Genomic DNA, 21,170 nt, shown 5'->3' with positions numbered 1-21,170 from the left:
AGTTGGTCTTCTTCTTGCCCACATTCCAAGCCCCTGTACCACGACGCTCAACTGAACCTGCACTAGAATCTTAGCCGTTAAACGTGTCTGATTCCTGATTAACTAATTCTTTATGAGAATAACGATTATCAGTTAATCTTCTAGCAGATCCCAGTTACGAACTGTGCCTGATTGCACTTTATTAACTGATTATGCACTAGAACTTTAACAATTAACTAATTTTCCACCATGTCCCAATTATCAGATCCAGAATTTAAGCTTTGATTGCTAAATGGATCATCAACTGATTGTACACCACAACACCAATTGTTAACTAATCCGGTAGCTAATCCTGTCATTAATGTCTCCAGAGAACGAAGCTAATCTTGTAACTCAGCCTGACGTTTAACTGATCTGCTGACACTATCCTGACCAGTGATTTCTGGTCAATAATTCATCCTGAACCAGGACAGAGATTTAGACCTAACAGGCTCTTCCGGCCTTACAGGCCTACATTGCCCAGTTACATCCATGTGACCAATTAACCTACTAACCCACGTGCCTTTGGAATGTGGAGGAAGAAACCAGTCCCGGGGAGAACATACAAACTCCTTCCAGACCACGGCAGGATATGAACCCAGGTCGCTGGTGCTGTAACTGGGTTATGCTACCATGCTACCCCTGTACTTGTGAACCAGTCGCTAACCAATCCCCAGGCAGGACACACGCACAGAGTGATGGGAGTGGTACATCGACAGGAGAGAGTCAACATTGACTCTCATGAACCCCCTGACCATCAGGTCCAAGTTAGGAAGATAGGTGAGGAAACCTCCTTTGAACATCACCACCATTGTCCCTCAGACAATGAAACCATGTTCCTCCAGGCTGGGCCACACGCGGAAGAAGTACTGAAAGGCAACTTCAATTTCCATCAGCAGGAGTGACTTGGTAGCACCACGCACTAAGCAACCTGGCTGAGCGATGAAGGACATCATTGCCAAGTGTGGCAGGAAGAGGATGAATCAACCTGATAGAACAACATATCTGACTTCATCCTTGCCGATCTACCGATGGAAAATCCAGCAGATCCAGCAGGACCATGAAGTCCCATCATCATTCCGAGGAATCTCTCCATTATGTTCTCCAGCATGGTTATGGAGACCAATGAGCTGACACACAACAATAAGCATTCAACAAGACTCTCTGATCCATAGTCCATGTCTGTAACCTCACATCCCTCACTCTACCATTATAGCATCCATCACCCAGGGTCACGCTCTCTTCTCACTGCTGCCATCTGGAAGGAGGTACAGGAGCCTCAGGAGCCAAACCCCCAGGTTCAGGAACAGTTATTGCCCCTCAACCGGCAGAAGGGATAACTTCACTCAAGTTCACCGGGCTCATCACCAACAAGAGAGAATTTGCAGACGCTGGAAATCCAAGCAACACACACACAATACTGGGGATTTGTTCATTGCGCCAGTTTGGAGGTGACCTAGATGGGATACGTGGCTTTACCACTCCCACCCGAGATTAGTCCCGTCACGGTAAAAAAAGAGGAGGCCACGGACGAACATTTCTTTATCAAGAACCTGACTTTTAAGGCTGAAACACTACAGTGTATCACAAAGAGCAAAGGAGCAAGAACTGAGCTGTGCACAATCCCACAGGAACCAATGTTCCCGTTTGCTTCCTGCCTCTGGCAGAAACACTATTTCATAAACACAGGCGATTCTGTGAATGCAGAGCAACAAACACACAAAATGCTGTAGGAATTCGGCAGCATCCGTGGGAATGAATCAAGAGCTGACGTTCCGGGCCGAGACCCTTCTTCAGGACTGGAAAGAAAAGGGGAAGTGGCCAGAATGAAAAGGTGGGGGGGGAGGGGAAGGAGGCTCCATTCACTCCAATGCCCAGCCCAGATCGTTGTCCTGTTTGCCTGAACGTTGAACTCTAATCATCAAATGACCTTGTCCGTGATGTAAATCATTTACTGATCGTGTAAGCTAGTCCCAATCACAGTGTTGCTCTGTAGCCCGCACTGCAGTCGCCTAATCCTCTGCCCACACTGAAAGTTAAACAGAAATGCTGCGAATGCCTAGAAGGTCAGCAGGCCTCTGTGGAAAGAGAAACATTTAAGGATCCAACCCCAGGGCCCTTCATCAGGACTGGGAAGGAGTGAAAAAGAAAGAGAGGTACCAGAGCCCCTGGACAAAACCCCTGTGGTGATGGGAGAATGTACCAGCTCCTTACAAAGAGCAAAGGAATTGCTGGCATTGTGCCAGTTTCTGTGGACATATTCCGTATACCTCCCTTTCCAGCATTTCAAAGGGATTATTCCCTCCACACTCCCTGCTCCCCACCTGACTCTCTCCCTGTCCCAGCACTCCTGTCCTTGCACCTCTTCCCTTCCCATTAACCAGCTCTGCATTTAGACCCTGTTCATTTACTGACCCGAGAACAGGGCATTGTTCATTAACTGACCTCGATCACTAACTCACTCTGGCTCTTCAGCCAGAGAGGAGAAGCCCTGTTTATCCTCTTTCCTGTAAACCACCAGGTTCAGGAACACTTAGTACCCCTCCACCATAAAGCTCTTGAACCAGAGAGTCAGGAACGTTCATGCCGTGACCCTGTTAATCCGAAAGGAGACCAATCCTGACATTACGCGCCAGACCAAGTGACCCAGTGGCTGGTAAAAGGATAAACCCTCGGCCCACTGGAAATCATGAAAATCGTTAGCCACAACAACGAAGGCTTCAGCCACAGTAAAGCAGAAATCCTGGCTAACTTAAAACGTATCCATACCATACCACCAGATCCTGATCATTTGTCCGACTAATCTGGAAAGTAGCACAGCAGAACATACCTAGAGGCTGCAGAACCAAATATATTCAGGGATCGACTGGTGATATCAAGCAAAGTTAGGTTGAGTATGTCAACTTATACGACCAAGACGTAATTGAAAAGGGAGAGTCAGTTCTGTCCCTACTGAGCCAAGAGAGCGTTGGCAGGAACTGATAGAAAAAACAGACATGACCAAGAACAGTAAGAAGGCATGGGCAACTGTTCAGAAACTCAACTCAGACAATAGACCACATCAGAGAATTTCTGCCGTAACACCCAATCAGGTTGCCCACGGAACTAATACTAAATGATTGACCAAATAACAAGGAAGGGAGGCAAAAGAAAAAGCAACATCAGGAGATGGAGTCAGCTCTCTCAAACGGGAATAACAACTTCCCACCTCTCACCCTGGAAGAATTAAAGGATGAAGTATCACAGCTAAAATCCAACAAAGCTGCTGGCATAGATGGGATTCTTAATGAATTCCTTAAGCATCTTGGACCTAAAGCACTCCACTGGCTTCTGTCTCTTTAAGATCTTTAAAAACATCTAAAAAGTGGTGAAGAGCCAAAGTTGTTGCTCTCCTAAAACCCAATAAAGACGCCAACATTCCTAAAATTTGCGGACCAATTTCCTTGCTGGGCACCCTCTATAAACTCTACGAGAGACTCATACTGAAAAGAACAGTCGAAGATCTTCTAACACCAGTCCAAGCCGGGTTCAGGCCAGGCCGCTCTTGCTGCAGTCAAGTCCTGAACTGAACCCAGTGTATTGAGAATGGCTTTGAAATGTGACAAATTACAGGGGCAGTATTCGTTGATTTAACAGCAGCATACGACACTGAGTCAGAGAGGCCTTCTACTGAAATCATCTAAAATGTTAAAGAACAAAACCACAGTCAAAGTAATAAGAAGCCTCCTAGAAAATTGCAGATTTTATATAGAAATGATGGAATTAAGAGTAGGTGGCATCCACAAAAGAACGGACTGCCACAGGGATCAGTCCTGGCACCTCTATTATTTAATGTTTACACAAACGACCAACCAACCTTTCCTAACACACGCAGGTTTATCTGTGCAGACGACCTATGCGTAGCAACACAAGCTAACTCCTTCCAAGAAGTTGAATTACGACTTAAAGCAGTCGTCGAAGCAATGAAGCAGTATTATGAAAAATGGTCTCTGAACCCAAATCCATCAAAAACTCAACTGTGTGCATTCCACCTGAGGAATCGAGAAGCAGCTCAGAAACTCAAGATCTTCTGGTGTGGAAAGGAGCTCGAACACCATCCGACTCCAATTTCCCTGGGCGTGACACTGGATGGGACGCTCTCACTGGCCACCCACATCCAAACACTCCGAGGGAAAGTTGGCTCTCGCAACTCTCTCTTGAAAAAAATGAGCAGGCACAAAATGGGGAGCTAATGCTCACACACTTAGATCAACTGCCCTAGCACTCTGAGATGCACCTGCAGAATACTGTGTACCTGTGTGGGGCAGATCAGCCCATGCGAAGAAAATAGACCCGTTGCTTAATGAAGCCTGCCGAATAATCACGGGCACACTGCGCCCCACACCCACTAACATAATTTACAGACTTGCAGGCATTGCTCCCCCAGAGATCCGAAGACACACTACAACAAAAATTGAAAAAGGTAAACAGAACTCAGATCCACGGCACCCACTACATCATCATGTGCCAATTCCCAACCGCCTAAAATCGAGGAAAAGCTTTGCTACAGTGGAGGAACTACCGCAGGGAACATCTCCCCAAACATACAGGATTGACCTCCAGCAACAAACGGAAGCCAGAACCCCACCAGACAATACAGTGCAAGACCCAGAAATGTTGCCAGACCCCGGGGGCACTGCTTGACATATGGAAGTGGTGCACTCTCAACAGAGCGAGAGCGGGAGTTTGTAGGATGGGAGACAATATGGGGTTTAAAGACCAGTGAATCCTGTGAGTGTGGTGAAAGGGTGCAGAACATTGAACACGTTCTGTGCAACTGCCCACTCTCACCTGATTTAGCTGACACTGACCTGCTCAACATCAACCAAACAACACTAGAGTGGCTGGCTGTCTGGTGTGACAAGCTATGAATGAACCAGAGGGGATAACTTCACTCGTCCTATCACTGAAACGTTCTCACAACCTGTGGACTCACTTTCAAGGACTCTTCATCTCATGGTCTTGGTATTTGTTGCTTATTTATTATAATTATTTTGTTTTCTGTTTCTTGTATTTGAACAGCTTGTTGTCTTTTGCACATTTTGTCTCACCATGGGTACGATCTTTCATTGATTCTATAGTCTTTCTTGCATCTACTGTGAATGCTCAGAAGAAAATGAATGGGTTGTAGATGGTGACATTTATTTATTTTGATATTAAATTTACTTTGAACTTTGAGCATTTTTTGATTTACACCTTGTTCGTTCGATGGACAGATACGGCTCTTGATGGTGAACGTGAAAAGAAGATTTTACAAGGCAGGTGTTTAGTGTCCGGAGCGCGGGGAACGTAGTGGAGGCAGAGTCAACAGGGAGTTGGGTAAGTATCTAAAAGGAAGAAGATGGTAGGACTCTCAGCCAGAATTAGCTCTTACACTGAGCCAGGAGGTACTCAATGGACTGAATGGCCTGTAGCTATCGTGATTCAATAATTCTGAACTTTACTGAAGTCCTTAACACATTCTGCTCAAACTCAGAGATAGCTAACACGTAAACATATATCTAATCATGAGGCTTCGACAGAGTGACTTTTTCCCAGGGCAGATCAAAGTTCAAAGTAAACTTATTATCAAAGTAATATATTAATTTTTTTGCAGACAGTTAATAAATCCATAATAGAATAAGAACCAATGAAAGACCACACCAACTTGGGCATTCACAAACTGTGCAAATACAAAAAGCAAGAAATAATAATAATAAATATATAAACCAGAGGACGTCATTTTAAGATGAATGCATGGGGGTGGGGGAGGTTCTTAAGGTTGTTATAGGCGAGGATAGTAATGGGAATAAGCTCCCACTACCTTTGAAATACTCCCAACGGCCATGGCAAAGTTCTATGTAATCCTCAGATTGTTAAATCTTTCCATTTTGGGCGCAATAATTCTTCCCGCCCCGAAATAGTTTGCTCTTTTCATCCTGAATTCGGTACCAGAGCCCAGAATGAGCTCACAGCTCCAGACTTGATTTCTACCCTGCACTGAACCTGCTGCCACCCAGCATCTGAAGCAAGAGTGGAATGATTGGTGGTGCCCGACGGGCTGGCTTGAGTCAGAGTAGAACAGCCAGCGATCACTGATCGGGGCTCAATTCCCATCGTTATTTATAAGGAGTACGTACACTCTCCCCGTGATGGCGTGGGTTTCCTACCACAATCCAAAGCTTAGAGTAGGGTTAGAGAGTTGCGGCCGTGCACAAGAGGCATGAGTGACCCCACCACAATCCTCCAGTTGCGTTGGTTGTTGAAACGACACGTTACACTGTACGTTTCAATGTACATGTGGCAAATAGAGCTAATCTTTAAATCTTCTCAACTTCTGCACACTCTCGCGGGGACCCAACCTGGAACAGACTCAACTCAGGACTCATTGTCACTCCACCCGTTATTACACCAGCCAGCCAATATTTTTAACTGACCTGCCAACCACATAGCTCACACAATGCCTCACCCAAGATAGTTCTTAAACAGAAAGTCAGCCAGTCAGCATCCAGCATCCATATTAGTGTACATAGCTCACACAATGCTTTACCCAATATCTTTCTTAAGCTCTATTTGACTTAAGATCCCTAATGCATACAGTATCCTAAGTGTGATCCTTGTCCCAAGATACACAGGTATATGACACACAGTCCTCATTTCACGCTCTACTTTCCCCTAGAATCTTAACTAGATCTGTACTTACCAAAGAAAGTTCAACTTTCCAAGACTCAGTCTGTGATGATTTACCCGGTAGGTCATCACGGTAACGTAGTGGATAGTAAAAATGAGTTACAGCACTGGCTATAAAATTGGGGTTCGATTCCCAATGCTCCCTGTAAGGAGTTTGTACGTTCTCCACGTTTCCTCCCGTAGTCCAAAGACGTAAGACGTACGGCTAGTAAGTTGTGGGCATACTACGTTGAGACTGGAAGCCCAGCACAATCCTCAATGATTTGATTTGACTCAAGTGACACATTTCACTCAATGTTTCAATGTACATGTAACAACAAAAGCTAATACTTTCTAGTTCAGCATTATGACCTATCATCGGATGGTAAAGGAAGAAAAACTTTGACTGCCCAGGAACATCAGTTGTCACCTTGACAGCCAAGATCAAACAAACTGAGAAACATGCCATTGGAAAGAATATCAGCTTATCAGCACAGGATCTAAGCAAACGTGATCCATACACGGCACCCCTGAACTCCCAGTGAGTAACATCCCCATCGACGTAACACAACACCCTAACAGTGCTTCAACAGGGCTGGCAAAGAGATTTGAGAGCATGGGGACAGAAAGCCTAGTCAAAGAAAGAAGGCAAGTGTAGGGTTTAAAGAGCTTCTGAAGGAGTTGAGGAGAAACAGGAGGTGGGGGGGGGGGTACATTTCCAGAGTTTGAGGCATACCAGGAAAAGCCATTTAATACAGAGGCTCTCCGAGTCACAGGTGAACTGACTTATTGGAAATATGACCTTAGAAAAATTCTTTCATACATTTTAAAGATGTTTTTCAAGATGGTAATATGCATGGTATTCAACAATGATTCCTTTTGTTTAATTAAAGTGTAGGGTGAAAGTTCGATTAAATGAAGGAATTACAGCAAGTGTGGACTCAGTGGCCACTTTATTAGGTACACCTGTACACCTGCTGTTGGCAGCGACCCAATGCATAGAAGCACGCAGACATAGTCAAGAGGTTCAATTGTTGCTCAGACCAAACATCAGAATGGGGAAGAAATGCACTCTAAGTGACTTTGACCGTGGAATGATTGTTGGTGGTTTGAGTCTCTCAGAAACCATTGATCTAAGATTTTCATGCAGAACAGAGTTTGAGCGTTTAGAGAAACAAAAAAACAGAGGAGAACGGCCAGACTGGCTCAAGCTGACAGGAAGGTGACAGGAACTCAAATAACCACTCGTTACAACAGTGGTGCGCAGAAGAGCATCTCTGAATGCACAACACGTCGAACCTTGAAGTGGATGAGCTGCAGCAGCAGAAGACCACGGACGTACATTCAGAGGCCACTTTATTAGGTACAGGAGCTACGCAATAACGTGGCCACTGAGGTACGAAGAGCAGTACACAGGGAAAGCGGCTTACGGACAGTTCTGTGGAATGGAACACTCCCAAGACCTGTTCTCACAAATCTGAGCTTCTCTTTCGGATGATCAGTATATTGTATAACAGCGTGCTTTATTTTATAATTTACAGAGCGGGAAAAAAATTAAATTTCAAAATAGAGTAAAAAGGTCCGGCAATTTCTTTGGCAAAAGCATCCTATGCTGCGTTACTGAGATGGGAAGAACAGAAGATTCAGCCTCGGGTCAAAGCTGAATTAAGCCCAAGCCAAAATTCATTCTGTCTCTGTCTTTTCCAACTCCGCCATGGACGATCCCAAGCCCGGCTGTGAAAGGAGAAGGGTTGGGCAGGGAGTTAGTATTCCCTCTCTTTTCACACTACATAGTTCTTTCTTTCACAAATACTTCGTATTGTAATTTATAGTTTTCATTAGGCGGTATTGCAAAGTACTGCCATCGCAAAACAAGAGGTGATTCCTCCCATTCTGGACTTTCACGATCCATCCCAGATCGTAATTCAACCATCTTTAGCATCAAGTACCTTCAGACAGTAAGGACCCAAGTTTGGGAAGTCCCTCTACCCTGTTGCTGTTCAAGGTATGCAAACCGTTTTCAGCTCAGCTTTCAGAATCAGACTCAAAATTCAGAATCAGGATTAATATCTCTGACATACGCAGTGAAATTTGCTGTTTTGCGGCAACTGTACAGAGCAAGACATAAAAAACTACTTTAGATTACAATAAAAATATAAAAATAAAGAAATAAGTAGTGTGCAAGGAGAGGGGAAAGTAGTGAAGTAATATTCACAGGTTCAATGTCCATTCAGAAATCTAATGGCGGAGGGGAAGAAGCTGTTCCTAATATGTTCAGTTTGTACGTTCAGGCTCCTGTACCTCCTCTTTGATGGTTGCAATGGGAAGAGGGCGTGACCCACGTGTTGGGGGTCCTGAATCATAGATGCTGCCTTTCTGAGACATCGCTCCACAAAGGCAGGTAACCAAGTGGGTTCTAGGGATGGTGGAGATGAGACATTTGAAACTCAGCTGTGGCTTCGCTGAGCGTCAGCTTCCGCAGCGCAGGCGGGTCCCACGCCACAGGGAGTCGGCTACACCCTCCCGCGGCGTAGAGTGAAGGAGCAGCAGAGGGTAGTCCAAAATCTGAGCTGTGACGGAGGGGGACTCACGCAAAGCCGTGGGTGGAAGTCACAGACATGCGACTCGTAGCCTTCTGCAAGCTGTCCGCTTCAGCCCGAGAAATGTCAGGGAGAGGGAAATTATAGGCTGACTTTAGCTGTCAGCGTTGGGATAATCAAGCAGCTCCAACTCAGACCCTTGACTAACAGTGATCAAGGTTCCTTCCTGTTGACTTCGGTGGAAAGCAACTCAGCTGGCGAGAACAGGAGATTGTTCTGATAATCTGCTGTCGTTAACATTAACCCCTCAGGGTAGTGAGAAGAGGGGCAATCAGGGAATAAAGGTAGATCGTCATAATCCAAGGATTCCACACTGGGTTATCCAGCCTTGCTTTGGTTAAGGACAAGTCACCGCGAAGTTGTCAACCGATTCCCTTTCACGTGACCCCCAGATCTTCACCAGTATTCTTGACACAATCGCCACGGTAGTGTCACAGTTAGCCTGACACTACTACGGCTCAGGGTGGAGTTCAGAGTTCAATTCCAACGTCATCTGTAAGAAGTCTGGACGTCCTCCTCGTGGAATGCGTGGCTTTACTCCGGGTGCTCCGGTTTCCTCCCGTAGTCCAAAGACATACCGGTCAGTAAGTTAATTGGTCATTGCAAGTTGTCCCGTGATTAGGCTGGGCTTAAACTGGGGTTTGCTGGGCGGCACTGTTCAAAGGGACAAAAGAGACTGTTCCGCTTTGAATCTCAGTTAATAACTATTAATTGCCACGAGCACTCGGTCAGAAGTAAAATCCCTGATCCAGTGTTGCTGGCCCACTGTTAGCGTTCCCAGACCGGTGGGTTCGGAGTAGGGAAAATCGGCCTCTTGACTCTGTGCACACAGGACGGATGAGGGCCAGGCCCTCAGCATTTGCTACTCTACCCGACAGCCGGGCACCCTACCAGGATTCACCGCCTGGGCTCTCACATGAAGAAGGGTGAGGAGACTGGGGTCAGAGAGCACTCCTGCTCATCCAGATTTACAAACAAAGGGAAATGTAATTTGCAGACTCACAGGCAAGCCCCTCGGGAGAGGAATCAGGTATCAGTTTCCTCGCACAAGGAAGACTTTAGATTTCTCTCTCCAGAAAACTGCAAAGGATTGGCCACTACATTCAAGGTTGAGATGGGCGGATTTCAGACAGGAAATGGGGTAGTTAGCACGAGATAACTTAGCAGTATTATGAGCTGCAAAGAGAGTAGTGGAAAATTGCACCAAGGCAACAGGGTGGGCAAGCAAGCGGCAGATGAAGTTTAAGTGTGAGGTGATGCCAAGAGACAATATAGATAGAATGGGAGATCCTGTTCTGACAGGGTGTAGGGGCAGAGTGTTATGGGGCATAGATTTAGGACAGAGGTGATCAGAAACTGCTTGTCCCAGACAGTAGTAGTTCTGTGCTCAAGGAAGCAATAGAGGCTACCTTATTAAATAAATTTAAGATAAGTTGGATAGATTTTTGCACAGCAGGGGAATTATGGGTTATAGGGAAAAGGCAGGTAAGTGGAGGTGAGTTTGCAACCAGATCAGCCATGAATTGAATGGTGCAGCAGGTTCAACTGGGCCTGATGCCTAACTCTGCTCCTCTTTCTTATGCTCTCATGACTACAGAAGTTTGCTGGACGTGACGAGGTATGTAATAACGCAAACATCCCTATGAGGTTTGTTTTAAGCACAGACAGCAAAATCAGGCAAGTCATGATGAACTCATTGGCCCAGCCTCAGATGGAGTAATCGGGTTCAACTCTGGCCACCTCAATATAGCGATCAATCAGAAACAAGCATCACTCCCAGGATGGGGGGAGACTACATCAAGCGTTCATTCCTCTCCACAGATACTGACTGACCAGCTGAGTTCCTCCAGCATTTTGTGTGTTAACATCACAAGGGCTACACGGGAAAATAACTGGATACAAGTCGACACTGATCCTAACAAAAAGACACGAGGACAAGGGCATAGGCTTCCAAGGAGGATCTTACTTTTCCATAGCGGGTGGACATCGCTGCCAACATTACAGCCATCAGGAGAAAGGAGAGCACGGAACCACTTCTGAAGCACGTGGACGCTCCTCAAAAAGTATCTCCACAATCAGATGTCGTGGTCCACTCCTTAGCCGAAATATTCTGTCTTTTTCAGCCTTTTGCCTCTTTCACCCATCGCCTGCAAGCTTCTCACATCATTCACACATTTTCCCTATCTTCTCCCACACGTTGACTCACCCATCACCATGGTCCTTGCTCCCACTCTTTTACTCTAGCCTCTGCCCTCTGGGGCTCTGCTAATCTGTACTTAAGTCCACTGGTGCTTGTGGTTAGAGTTTTCTTTCTGGCTTTGAGAAGGCATTTAAGCCACTTGTTGCTTTACCCAAGGACCTGAACAACATGAACAAGATAATTGCAGCTTTTATACATCTGCCAGCCAGGTTTTGCAGTTGACACGGGAACAGGAATTTCTCAATCTAACATCCAAAGTCTTCCTTCTGTTTATATTATCTAATTTTGAGATACAAGATAACAGGGCCTACCCACGTCACTCATTTACCCCACGTGACCAACTAACCTGCTGACTTGTACGCCTTTAGATGTGGGTGGAGACCGGAGAGCCCAGAGGAAAACACGGGGCCATGGGGAGAATGTACAAACCCTTAACACACAGCGGCAGGACGTGAACCCAGGTCGCTGGTTTTGTAAACTGCCGAGCTGCTCCAGCCCCATTAGTTTGGTGAAGTAACATCTCTTTGGTCCACACTCTCTGTTGGGAGCTCTCTCCATTAAGTATTGGAAGGTCACAATAATTCCCTCCGACCCCCGTCCCAAGATCTGCTTTATCACCACTGGCACAGCCCGTCCCACAGTGAAGAACACGGTTCTGGAAGTATTAAACTTCTCCTGGTGTCTCGTTCAGACCCTGGCCGAGCTTTCACCGTGCCCTCCTACAGCTAATGCTTGGCCAGGCATCACCTTCCCCTCATCCAATCCACCACTGCCCCATCCCGACTTATGTCGAGTCCAGTTTCTCACCACTGCCCTGCCCCGATCCAACAAGGAGCGCACATTATTTAACCCTTCCGTGGTAACACCCCGCCTTGTCTGTGACCTTCCCCGGCCACTCCAAGCAACAAGCCAGTCCAGATCGAGGGCCAAACCTGGCACTCCACTGAACTCAACAAGAAGGAGAGCCTGGACACTGCATTTAACAGATGGGAGACCCAGAACCTGCCCGTATTCAGTTCAACTCCATGTGGAACAGTCCAGATTCTGGGGCAGGAGAGAAACAAGTGAGAACACACGGAAACGGGAGAAGACCAGTCGGCCCATCAAGCCTGTCCTGCCATTCGATGTGATCATAGATTACCTCACTGGCTCCTCTGGATCAAAGTTCGAAGTAGAGAGGATAGCCTTGTCTTACAATGGCTCCTCTCCCCATTGGCTGGATGTCCCAAAGAACATCAGACAACTGTCATTACCTCTGAAAACAACACTGTACAAGGTCATATGAAATAGGGGCAGAATGAGACCATTTGGCCCATCAAGTCCGCTCCACCATTGGACGCCATTTCAAGCCCCACTCTTACACCTTATTGCTGCAAACAAGGGCAGTTAATTTAAGCACCCGTTAAGTATTGAAACGGCAAGGAACAGATAAGGCAGGCTGAGGGTGGAGTGGGTGACAGTGCGCTAGGCACCTACCGTGCAGCTGCCGCCATTTTTGCACGGGTTGCTGTCGCACTCGTTGTTCTCGACCTCGCAGCTGGTGCCGCTGAAGCCCGGCCTGCAGGTGCAGGTGTAACTCCCCTGGCCGGTGTTGGTGCAGGTAGCCCCGTGCTTGCAGGGCCTGTGGTTGGTGCAGTAGTTCAGGTCCTGGTTGCAGAAGAGGCCGCCCCAGCCTCCTGGCAATGGCACTGCCAAGGCTCCTGGCACGTGCCATGGAAGCAGCCCGGGTAACGGATACACTGGTCACAGAACTGCCCCTGCCATCCGATACGGCATCTGCGAGAAAGGGAAGGTGAGCTTAGAAATTTTATTTCTTTATTTATTGAGATCCGTGCACCCCATGAGCCACTATTTAACAGCGGGAATAAACAATAAACTATTAACCTACTAACTGGTACGTCTTCGGGCTCTGAGAGGAAACCCATGCGGTACAAACTCCTTACAGGTAACATCAGGTTTGAGCTCCACCCTGAGCTGTATTAGCACCGCGCTAACCGCCACGTACTGGGGCACCCGTGACAAGGGGACACATTACCCCACCTGAAGCTTCTGTGTACAAGAGACACTCAGCCGCCACTCTGTTGCATACGCCTGCTCACTAACACAAATATCTAATCAGCCAATCATGTGGCAGCAACTCAAAGCATCAAAGCAAGCAGACACAGTCAAGAGGTTCCGTTATTGTTCGACCAAACATCAGAATGGGGAAGAAACGTGATCTAAGTGACTTGACGGTGGAATGATTGCTGGTGCCAGACAGGGTGGTTTGAGTATCTCAGGATCTCCTGGGATTTTATTTTTTATTTATTTAGCGATACAGCATGAAACAGATCTTTCCAGTACTTTGAGCCACTTCCCAGCAATGCCTGATTTAACTCTAATCTAATCACGGGGGAGATTACAATGGCCAATTAACCTATTAACCCTTACAGCTTCAGACTGTGGGAGGGACCCAGAGCACCTGGAGGAAACCCATGGGGAGGACATACAGACTCCTTACGGGTAACATCGGAATTGAACTCTGAACTCCGACCCTCTGAGCTGTAATAGTGACCTCCTAATGGCTACCCCACTGCGACACCCATGGCTTCTCAAGCACAGTCTCGAGGGTTGCAGAGATGGAGCCGCTTGCACAGCTCCTTGGGTTGAAGGGGCCCGTTCCTACGCTGTTACCCCCCCGGTCAGCTCAAACTGAGGCGTGTAAAAATTTACTCCATCAGCGGGTGGTGAACCTCAGGAATTCTTGCCCCAGAGTTACAAAGATTGAATGTGGAAATAAATGTCCGAGAAATGGAGGACGGAGGGAGATGGGGAGCTGGCACGCAAAGAGGAGTTGAGGGCCGTATAGATAACCGGATGATGAAGGCTGATGATCAAAGCCTGGATGCTGGAGGCCCGGAGGCCTGTTCCAGAATTAAAGGACAGTCCGTGTCCATGGGAGGGTGAGACTGAGGAAAGGGAGGGGGGGGGGGAGGATTGTTGTTAATTCTCGTTCCATTGCTTATTGTGTTCTGTGTTGTTCTGCCAAGCCACAATTCTGTGGTGACACTTGTGACGCAGGTTCATATTCTCATGGCTGCCTGCACCTTCTCCCCATAACCGCATGGGTTTCCTCTGAGTGCTCCGGTGTCTCCCCACAGTCCAAAGACCTACTGTTTGGGTTAGTTGGTCATTGTCCCGTGAGTAGACTAGAACTAAATCGTGGGACTGCTGGGCAGTCGGCTCCATGGGCCAGAAGAGAGCCTATTTGGGGCTGTACCTCAATAAATAAAAAACCTGTTTTGGTTGTTAACCGCATTTCACTGGGCACATGTTAACAGGATGAACAGGAACCAGATCACGTTGAGGGTGGGTGGGAGAGGCTTTGATGGGCCGACTGGCCTACTCCTATGTTCCTGAGTTCATTGTATGGGCAAAGTCTCACTATTAATCTGGCGTTAGGAAGAGAACTAATCGTTTTTATTTCTTTTGTTAAGATCTTGACAATCGGAATATTGCAGTGACATGTTGCCACCATTGTGGCGGGGTTCCAATCCCCTCGGAAGCAGTCCAGAAACCGGTCAGCCGTGACCAGCTCCGGGCAGCTGGAGTTTGGCAACTTGCGTCCATATCCCAAATTCCTTTATTTTTTATATACACAAAGAAGGGGACAATTTAATCGAAACTCACGTGCATTCCTCCGGGTCTATCGCAGTATCCGTATTTGTCGTTGCAACCCAGCAGGCAAATCGCTGTCAAACAAATATGTGGAGAGACGAGATAATGGTTTTAATACACACGCACACAAACACACAACAAAAAAGCAGAATTCGGGATGTTCTGAGGCGAGACGAACTCCGCCCAGGCAGGGACTGTGAACAAAGATGTATATTGCCTGCCTGGCTTGCCCCGTAGGGTAAACGGCTTTAGTTCGCGTGTCCCTATTATAGCAACGCTCCATGAAGCACTCCGAGAATAAAGCATGAGAGAGGAGACGCAGAAAAAGCAAACTGGCCCGACTGAAAGGGGTGTTAACAACCGCAATTGAGGGAGTTAAGTTTCCATGCCAACTCAGCTCTTCATTTCGCGTGTCCCCTCCCCCCCCCCCCCCCCCCCACTTGCCAACACACTGTGGCCTTTGAAAATGTGTGGAAACTTATTCCTCAGCTGTGGCGCGTCAGATGTCTTTGTTACCACACCAAGGGGGAGGCGGCTTGTGTTAACGCACTTGAATACGTTAACCAGACAAAACATATCCCTTTATATTCGGTCGGATCCCTCCCCCTTGAATAAGACCATCCAGCCCCCCTCTCTAAGCAACTCAACTCCAGCCGGCGCTAAAGCCAAAGTACGGAGAAAAGGGCAAAAACTATTTTTGAAGACAATCCTGCCGAAGAGGTTTTTTTTTCCCATAGACGCTGCCTGGCCTGCTGAGTTCCTCCGGCATTGTGTGTGTGTGTGTGTTGCTCTGGATTTCCAGCATCTGCAGATTCTCTCTTGTTTGTAATTAGATCAAAGCCAGGTTTAGTAATCATATATCGTGAAATTTGGTGTATTTGCAGTAGCAATACATTGCAATACAAAATTAAAAAATATAAATTACAACAGGGAAAATATACAAGTTGTGCAAAAAGAGAAAACGCTGAGGTATAGTTCATGAATTGTCTGAATTCGCACCAATATTAATATTTGGGGGGAGGGAATAAACCTTGTAGAATTAGAGACAGGAGAGATTGCAGATGCTGTAATCGGGGGAAATTAAGCACAAACTGCAGGAGGCTCTCAACCTGAAACTTTTGAAACTTCGGTCTCTAAGTTCCACCAGCAGTTTGTCCTCAAGGAACAGAATAGGACAGGAGGGGAGGGATCCTTACGTTCTGAGCAATAATCGCCTTTCCAGCCGGCCAGGCAGACTCTCTGCCCGAGCTCGTCGCAGGTGTAGTGACCGAACGTGTCGTCTCTGGGGCGGCAGTACGTGGAGCATCCCTCGCCGTAGTAATGCTCGTCGCACACCACATGGTAACTGTAGCGTAGCTCGCTCTGACCCACTGTCTGCACGTCCTGGGACCAAGTCCTCGCCGATGGCCAGGCGCCGGCCCGTGGCTAGGCGGTCTGATCAGATTCTGGGGATCATCTGTCGGCAGAAGAGGAGAAAGGGGGTTTCAGTGAAGGGCAAGTGCGGGGAGCAAACGAGACTCGGCCGGACCCGACCCCACGGCCCCCCTGGCAGAGAGATTCAAGAAATGATTACCGGTGTTGGGCTCGTCCGATCCGCGTTCCAAGCCTCAATAATTAGAGAGAAAGTCCCCTGCAGAAAGAGAGGTGACTTGTAACATTAATTTATTCAAAACCCTCCGGCGTTACAACCCTCGCTCAATGTTGCCCACAGGTCAAAGTCAACGCGCGACATTTTAATCTCCAAATCCTTTCCCATAAATTATGGAAATCTTAAATTGAAAGGTAGCAGCAATCTCAAAGTCTCTCCACGTGTAAAGGAACTTGTGTTAGGTAAAATCTTGTAGTTTTGCAAAGCCTTCTTATTAGAAAGCTATTCTGCATAAAAACGCCACTTTGCGCGGAAATACTTGCCGGCCAAGTGAAGTAGAAGGGAATTCGAATGGGTTCGCTATCCCGCACCACGTCGCCTCCTGGCCCCAGTACTGGAGTGTGCCCTGCCCCGTAGGTGCAGGGCGGATCGGGGGGAGATGTTAACTTGGTAATGTTTCAGGCAGACCCGGAAGAAGCGACCGCACTGCTGTGCCCTCTGACAACCGCGAGGCAAGCCCGGTTGCCGGGTCGTGAATGCATCCACTTTCAGTTCGAAGACACCGGTGGAAAAGTCTGAGGGAGGGGAAAAAGAGCAGGAAGGGTCGTTAAAAATAGTGAACTTAGCAAACGAGAGGGGTGGGGAGAGAATTGCGGTTTTAAATCTTACCTGGCCAATAGACAGCAATACTACGATCCCAGAGAAAACCACAGCCATCCTGCGTACAAGTTGGGGCGTCCACAGATAAGATCCAAGCGGGACTCAACGATACCAGACAATAACACAGCGAATGTTCTTTTTTTTTATCTAAGAAATTCTCCACGCATCTACTGAAAGGGAGAGAATAGAGTCGTCTCTCTGTTTAATGAAATCAATCTCGACTTATTCCGCTTTAAAACTCCGGGAGCCGCCGGAGATCCTCTTGCTCGCTCGCTCGCTCTCTCTTTCTCAGTCTGCTGTGTTTGAATGAAGAACAAGCCGGCTAGGTCCCTTTATATGGTTCGGTTGGTTGTGAGATTCCGTCAATCACACTGTCAGAAGCCTCTGTGACCACATACAAAACAAAAGCTCTTAACACATCCAGCAATGCCAAATGTATTCAGATGGAGGCGGGGGGGGTGGGGGGGGGGCAGGGGCAGCAGAGTAGAAAGAGTGGGAAAAACAAGAAAATATAACGCAAAAAAAACTATTTTGAAACAATTGACTGTAAATAGCTCCATTTCACCACCACCCCACATGAATTAATTTCATACCATTAAATTTGGATTCTCTTTCATATTCAAACAGTAATATTATTTCCAACTTTCCATCGGCGGTAACTTTGATTTTAAAGACATTATATCATAAATAGCCTGCTCTTTAAAACTAAGTTTTAGGTGCGAATCCTTTAGTCGAGGGTCATTTTCGTTAAATGATTTGGGGGGGGGGGGGTTAAATAAAGATAAACATCTGCCATTACGGTAGAATTAATTATTCAATAAATCGGATGTGAATCTCCATTGGGAACGGCGAAATAATTCAATCGGGGTTTTGACGGCGTGGATTTTTTTTAAAAAATCAGTTGAACGCGGTTCCACGAAAGTACAAATCATATGTATTTTTAAATGCAATAACTTTTATAACTTTTTAGTGAGATGTCAATTTTGGCTCCGCCGCCTTACTGAAGCCTGAGTTTTAAATTAAGGACACAGCCCTAATAGTTCTGGCGCGTGCGCCCCATTCCGCTCTGTTTCCTTGGATGGGGAGGGGAGGGGGGTTATTGTGAGAAACTAGGGGTATTTTTCTCTCTCTCCAGAGGGAGGTGGTGGTGTGTGTGGGGTGGGGTGGGGGGGGGGGTGTTGTTGTATTCTTGTCCCTGTGTCTCTATTCAGCTGTATGGTAATATTCAGACACCTGCCCGGTTCTGAAGAAACCAGTTCTTTATCCTCCAGCCCCTCGTGTTTTGACGCACAATATCTGTTTACAAGATACGCTTGCATCTACGCCAATTCAAAGGAATATGGCAACGCAACCCCACCCACCCCCTGCACAGGACACGGGTCGCTCTGCTTCTGGGTTGGGCGACCCCACCTGTCTCCCGCTTTAGGAGCCGATTCGTTTTAAAGGGAGTCGGGCGATTTTAATCGATTGCTTCCCCCACCTAAACCCGACCGTCTCCTTCCCCTTCTCCCCGTGTGCAAAGACAAGCTGCCCATAGTTCCGCCGCCCACCACACGCCTCGTCCCCAAACCTGCCCCGAAATTCGAATCAGGGTTTATTAGCCTTTCAGACATTGGGACCGCCATCTGCCGCCAGCCACCACCCCGTCCCGCCAGACCCTACTCTCCCTCGCACCTCACTTCCCTAATTGTTTTCAAAACTTCCATCCCCATCAGCCATAACACATGGGAATGTTGCCTCTATTTTTCTGGCCAACATCAGTATTTAATTTATCGGGGGTATTAAGTATTCCCGCCATGCAAGATTGGGGAGGTGAACTGGTCGTGTCGGGCGATCTGAGATTCCGAGCGAAACCTTGACCTGATGTCAGATTTTTACGGAAAATTGGCATTTGCAGAACACGTAACCGCATCTATAAGGTTCGGATTCGGATTCGGTTTAACCTATTGATCACATGCAAGACGGGTGAAGCGTTTTGTCCGGAGGTGTTTCCCCAAATAAATATGGGAACATGTCATCAAGTTCTGTCTAGGGGGGACTTCTCACATTAAACAAGGCACGAGATCTCGCAAAGTTATTAATTAATTGATTCTGCCGCAGCGTTTTATTGGCCACATGTTCCCTCGAATAGAGGGGGCCGTGCACCGAGGCAGCAGATTTGCAAACTGTTGCTCCCTCGGCCCCGAGCTTTGTCATTGTAATGAGGGAAACGCGTGTCTCATCTGCTGCAGTTCAGCGAACATTTCCATAGACAGAGCAGCCGGCCACGCTTCGCTACAGCCACAGGACAAAAGGAAGGGGAGGGGAGGGGGCAGAAGAAAAGGCAAAGAGACGCAGAGGCTTGTCATCTTATCTCGCCCTCGTATCTCGGCGCACGAGTCGGTCCCACGTGTCAGGCTGTGGGATGTGGGGCAAGCCACCCACCCCCTCCTGACCGGACAGGGCCCGGCCGCACAAAGCTTCCTCACTCACTCCCTGCCCGCAACCGTAACGCCACTTTGCAGAATTTCACGACCCAACCTTTACATGTTTAATATTAGATGACGGAATTCGATCAGCATGATTGGAAATCACAGCATATAATTAGTCAAAATGTGTCGAGGTGGGTCGGGCTGCGGGGGACTTTTCCTGGAACTGGTCTAACTGGGGTGTAAACGATACACCACACACTCGCACATATACCCTCTCACAAGTTCACACTCACTCACTCACACACACACATACACGAACACTGGTTTCCTCCGAGTGCTCCGGATTCCCCCCACAGTCCAAAGACATGGTCTTTGTAAATTGTCCGGTGTCTGGGCTGGGGTTACATCGGGAGACTGCTGGGCGGGCGGCTAGAAGGGTCCTGTTCCACGCCATATACTCAATAACTGTATACACAGGGGGTTCTGCAGAGAATGGAAACCCGGAGCAATGCGCACTATGCGCTGGGGGAGACCCGCAGGTCAGGCAGAGTCTATGGAAATGATTCAGGCCAAGCCCTTCATCAGGACTGATAGATACATAGATAGATAGATAGATAGATAGATAGGTAGATTTTGGGGGATCAGACGCCTCTCTATGTTGCTTTGTTCCGTGGCTGGAGATTTTCCGAAGACTCCCCGTGAACGGCGAGGAAAAACACTGTCCAACTTCGACCATTTTACCGTGTTTGAAACCTGTCTGAGCACATTTCAGATTCTCTGCGCACCCTTTATTCCCAATTATAAATTGTATATTTACTGAAGGGACATCAACAATGGGAAAGTTTCCCTGTGTTTTCCCGCTACCGCTCGTAATTTATGGTCAGCGTGTCCCTGTAAATAACCATTTGTGTCCCAATAATGTAGCCGAAACTCCTTTAATGTCAGGAGTTCCAGTATTGTAACACCCTGGAGCAAATGGTGCCCTGATGGGCTGTACAAACGGAACGCGTTGACACACACGTGTCAGTCAGGCGAGGGTCGATTGGAATGTGTCTCTGCACAGAAGCAAATTAATGAGGTGCCCAAACCCATTTGTTCCCGTTCGGTTACCGAGCGCCGCTGACTGCACAACCACCTATTAGTGTACATTGATGGGTAGACTGGCAGATAGATAGATACTACACTGGTAGATGGACAGAGAAGATAGATAGCTAGAGAGATAGATAAATATATATGTCTTTAGATATATAAATCGATAGAAATATAGATAGATAGATAGATAGATAGATAGATAGATAGATAGATAGATAGATAGATAGATAGATAGATAGATAGATAGATAGATAGAT

The 21,170-nt window shown here is 47.2% G+C and overlaps 1 protein-coding gene across 1 annotated transcript in view; it reads right to left on the bottom strand.

The window, feature by feature from the left end:
• Positions 1-19,606, bottom strand: part of dlc (deltaC) — a 32,498-nt gene extending 12,892 nt beyond the window's left edge. The window contains 10 exon segments of the mRNA XM_073028885.1: positions 12,982-13,181; positions 13,184-13,281; positions 15,179-15,236; positions 16,359-16,554; positions 16,556-16,618; positions 16,736-16,792; positions 17,074-17,184; positions 17,186-17,325; positions 17,420-17,468; positions 19,457-19,606. Coding sequence (XP_072884986.1) covers positions 12,982-13,181; positions 13,184-13,281; positions 15,179-15,236; positions 16,359-16,554; positions 16,556-16,618; positions 16,736-16,792; positions 17,074-17,184; positions 17,186-17,325; positions 17,420-17,468; positions 19,457-19,606 — 1,122 coding nt within the window.
• Positions 19,607-21,170: the final 1,564 nt, after the last annotated feature.

Source organism: Hemitrygon akajei, chromosome 25, assembly GCF_048418815.1.
Source record: "Hemitrygon akajei chromosome 25, sHemAka1.3, whole genome shotgun sequence".
NCBI lineage: Eukaryota > Metazoa > Chordata > Chondrichthyes > Myliobatiformes > Dasyatidae > Hemitrygon > Hemitrygon akajei.
The sequence above is the reverse complement of the archived record's forward strand: the minus strand, read 5'-3'. Positions and strand labels throughout refer to the sequence as shown.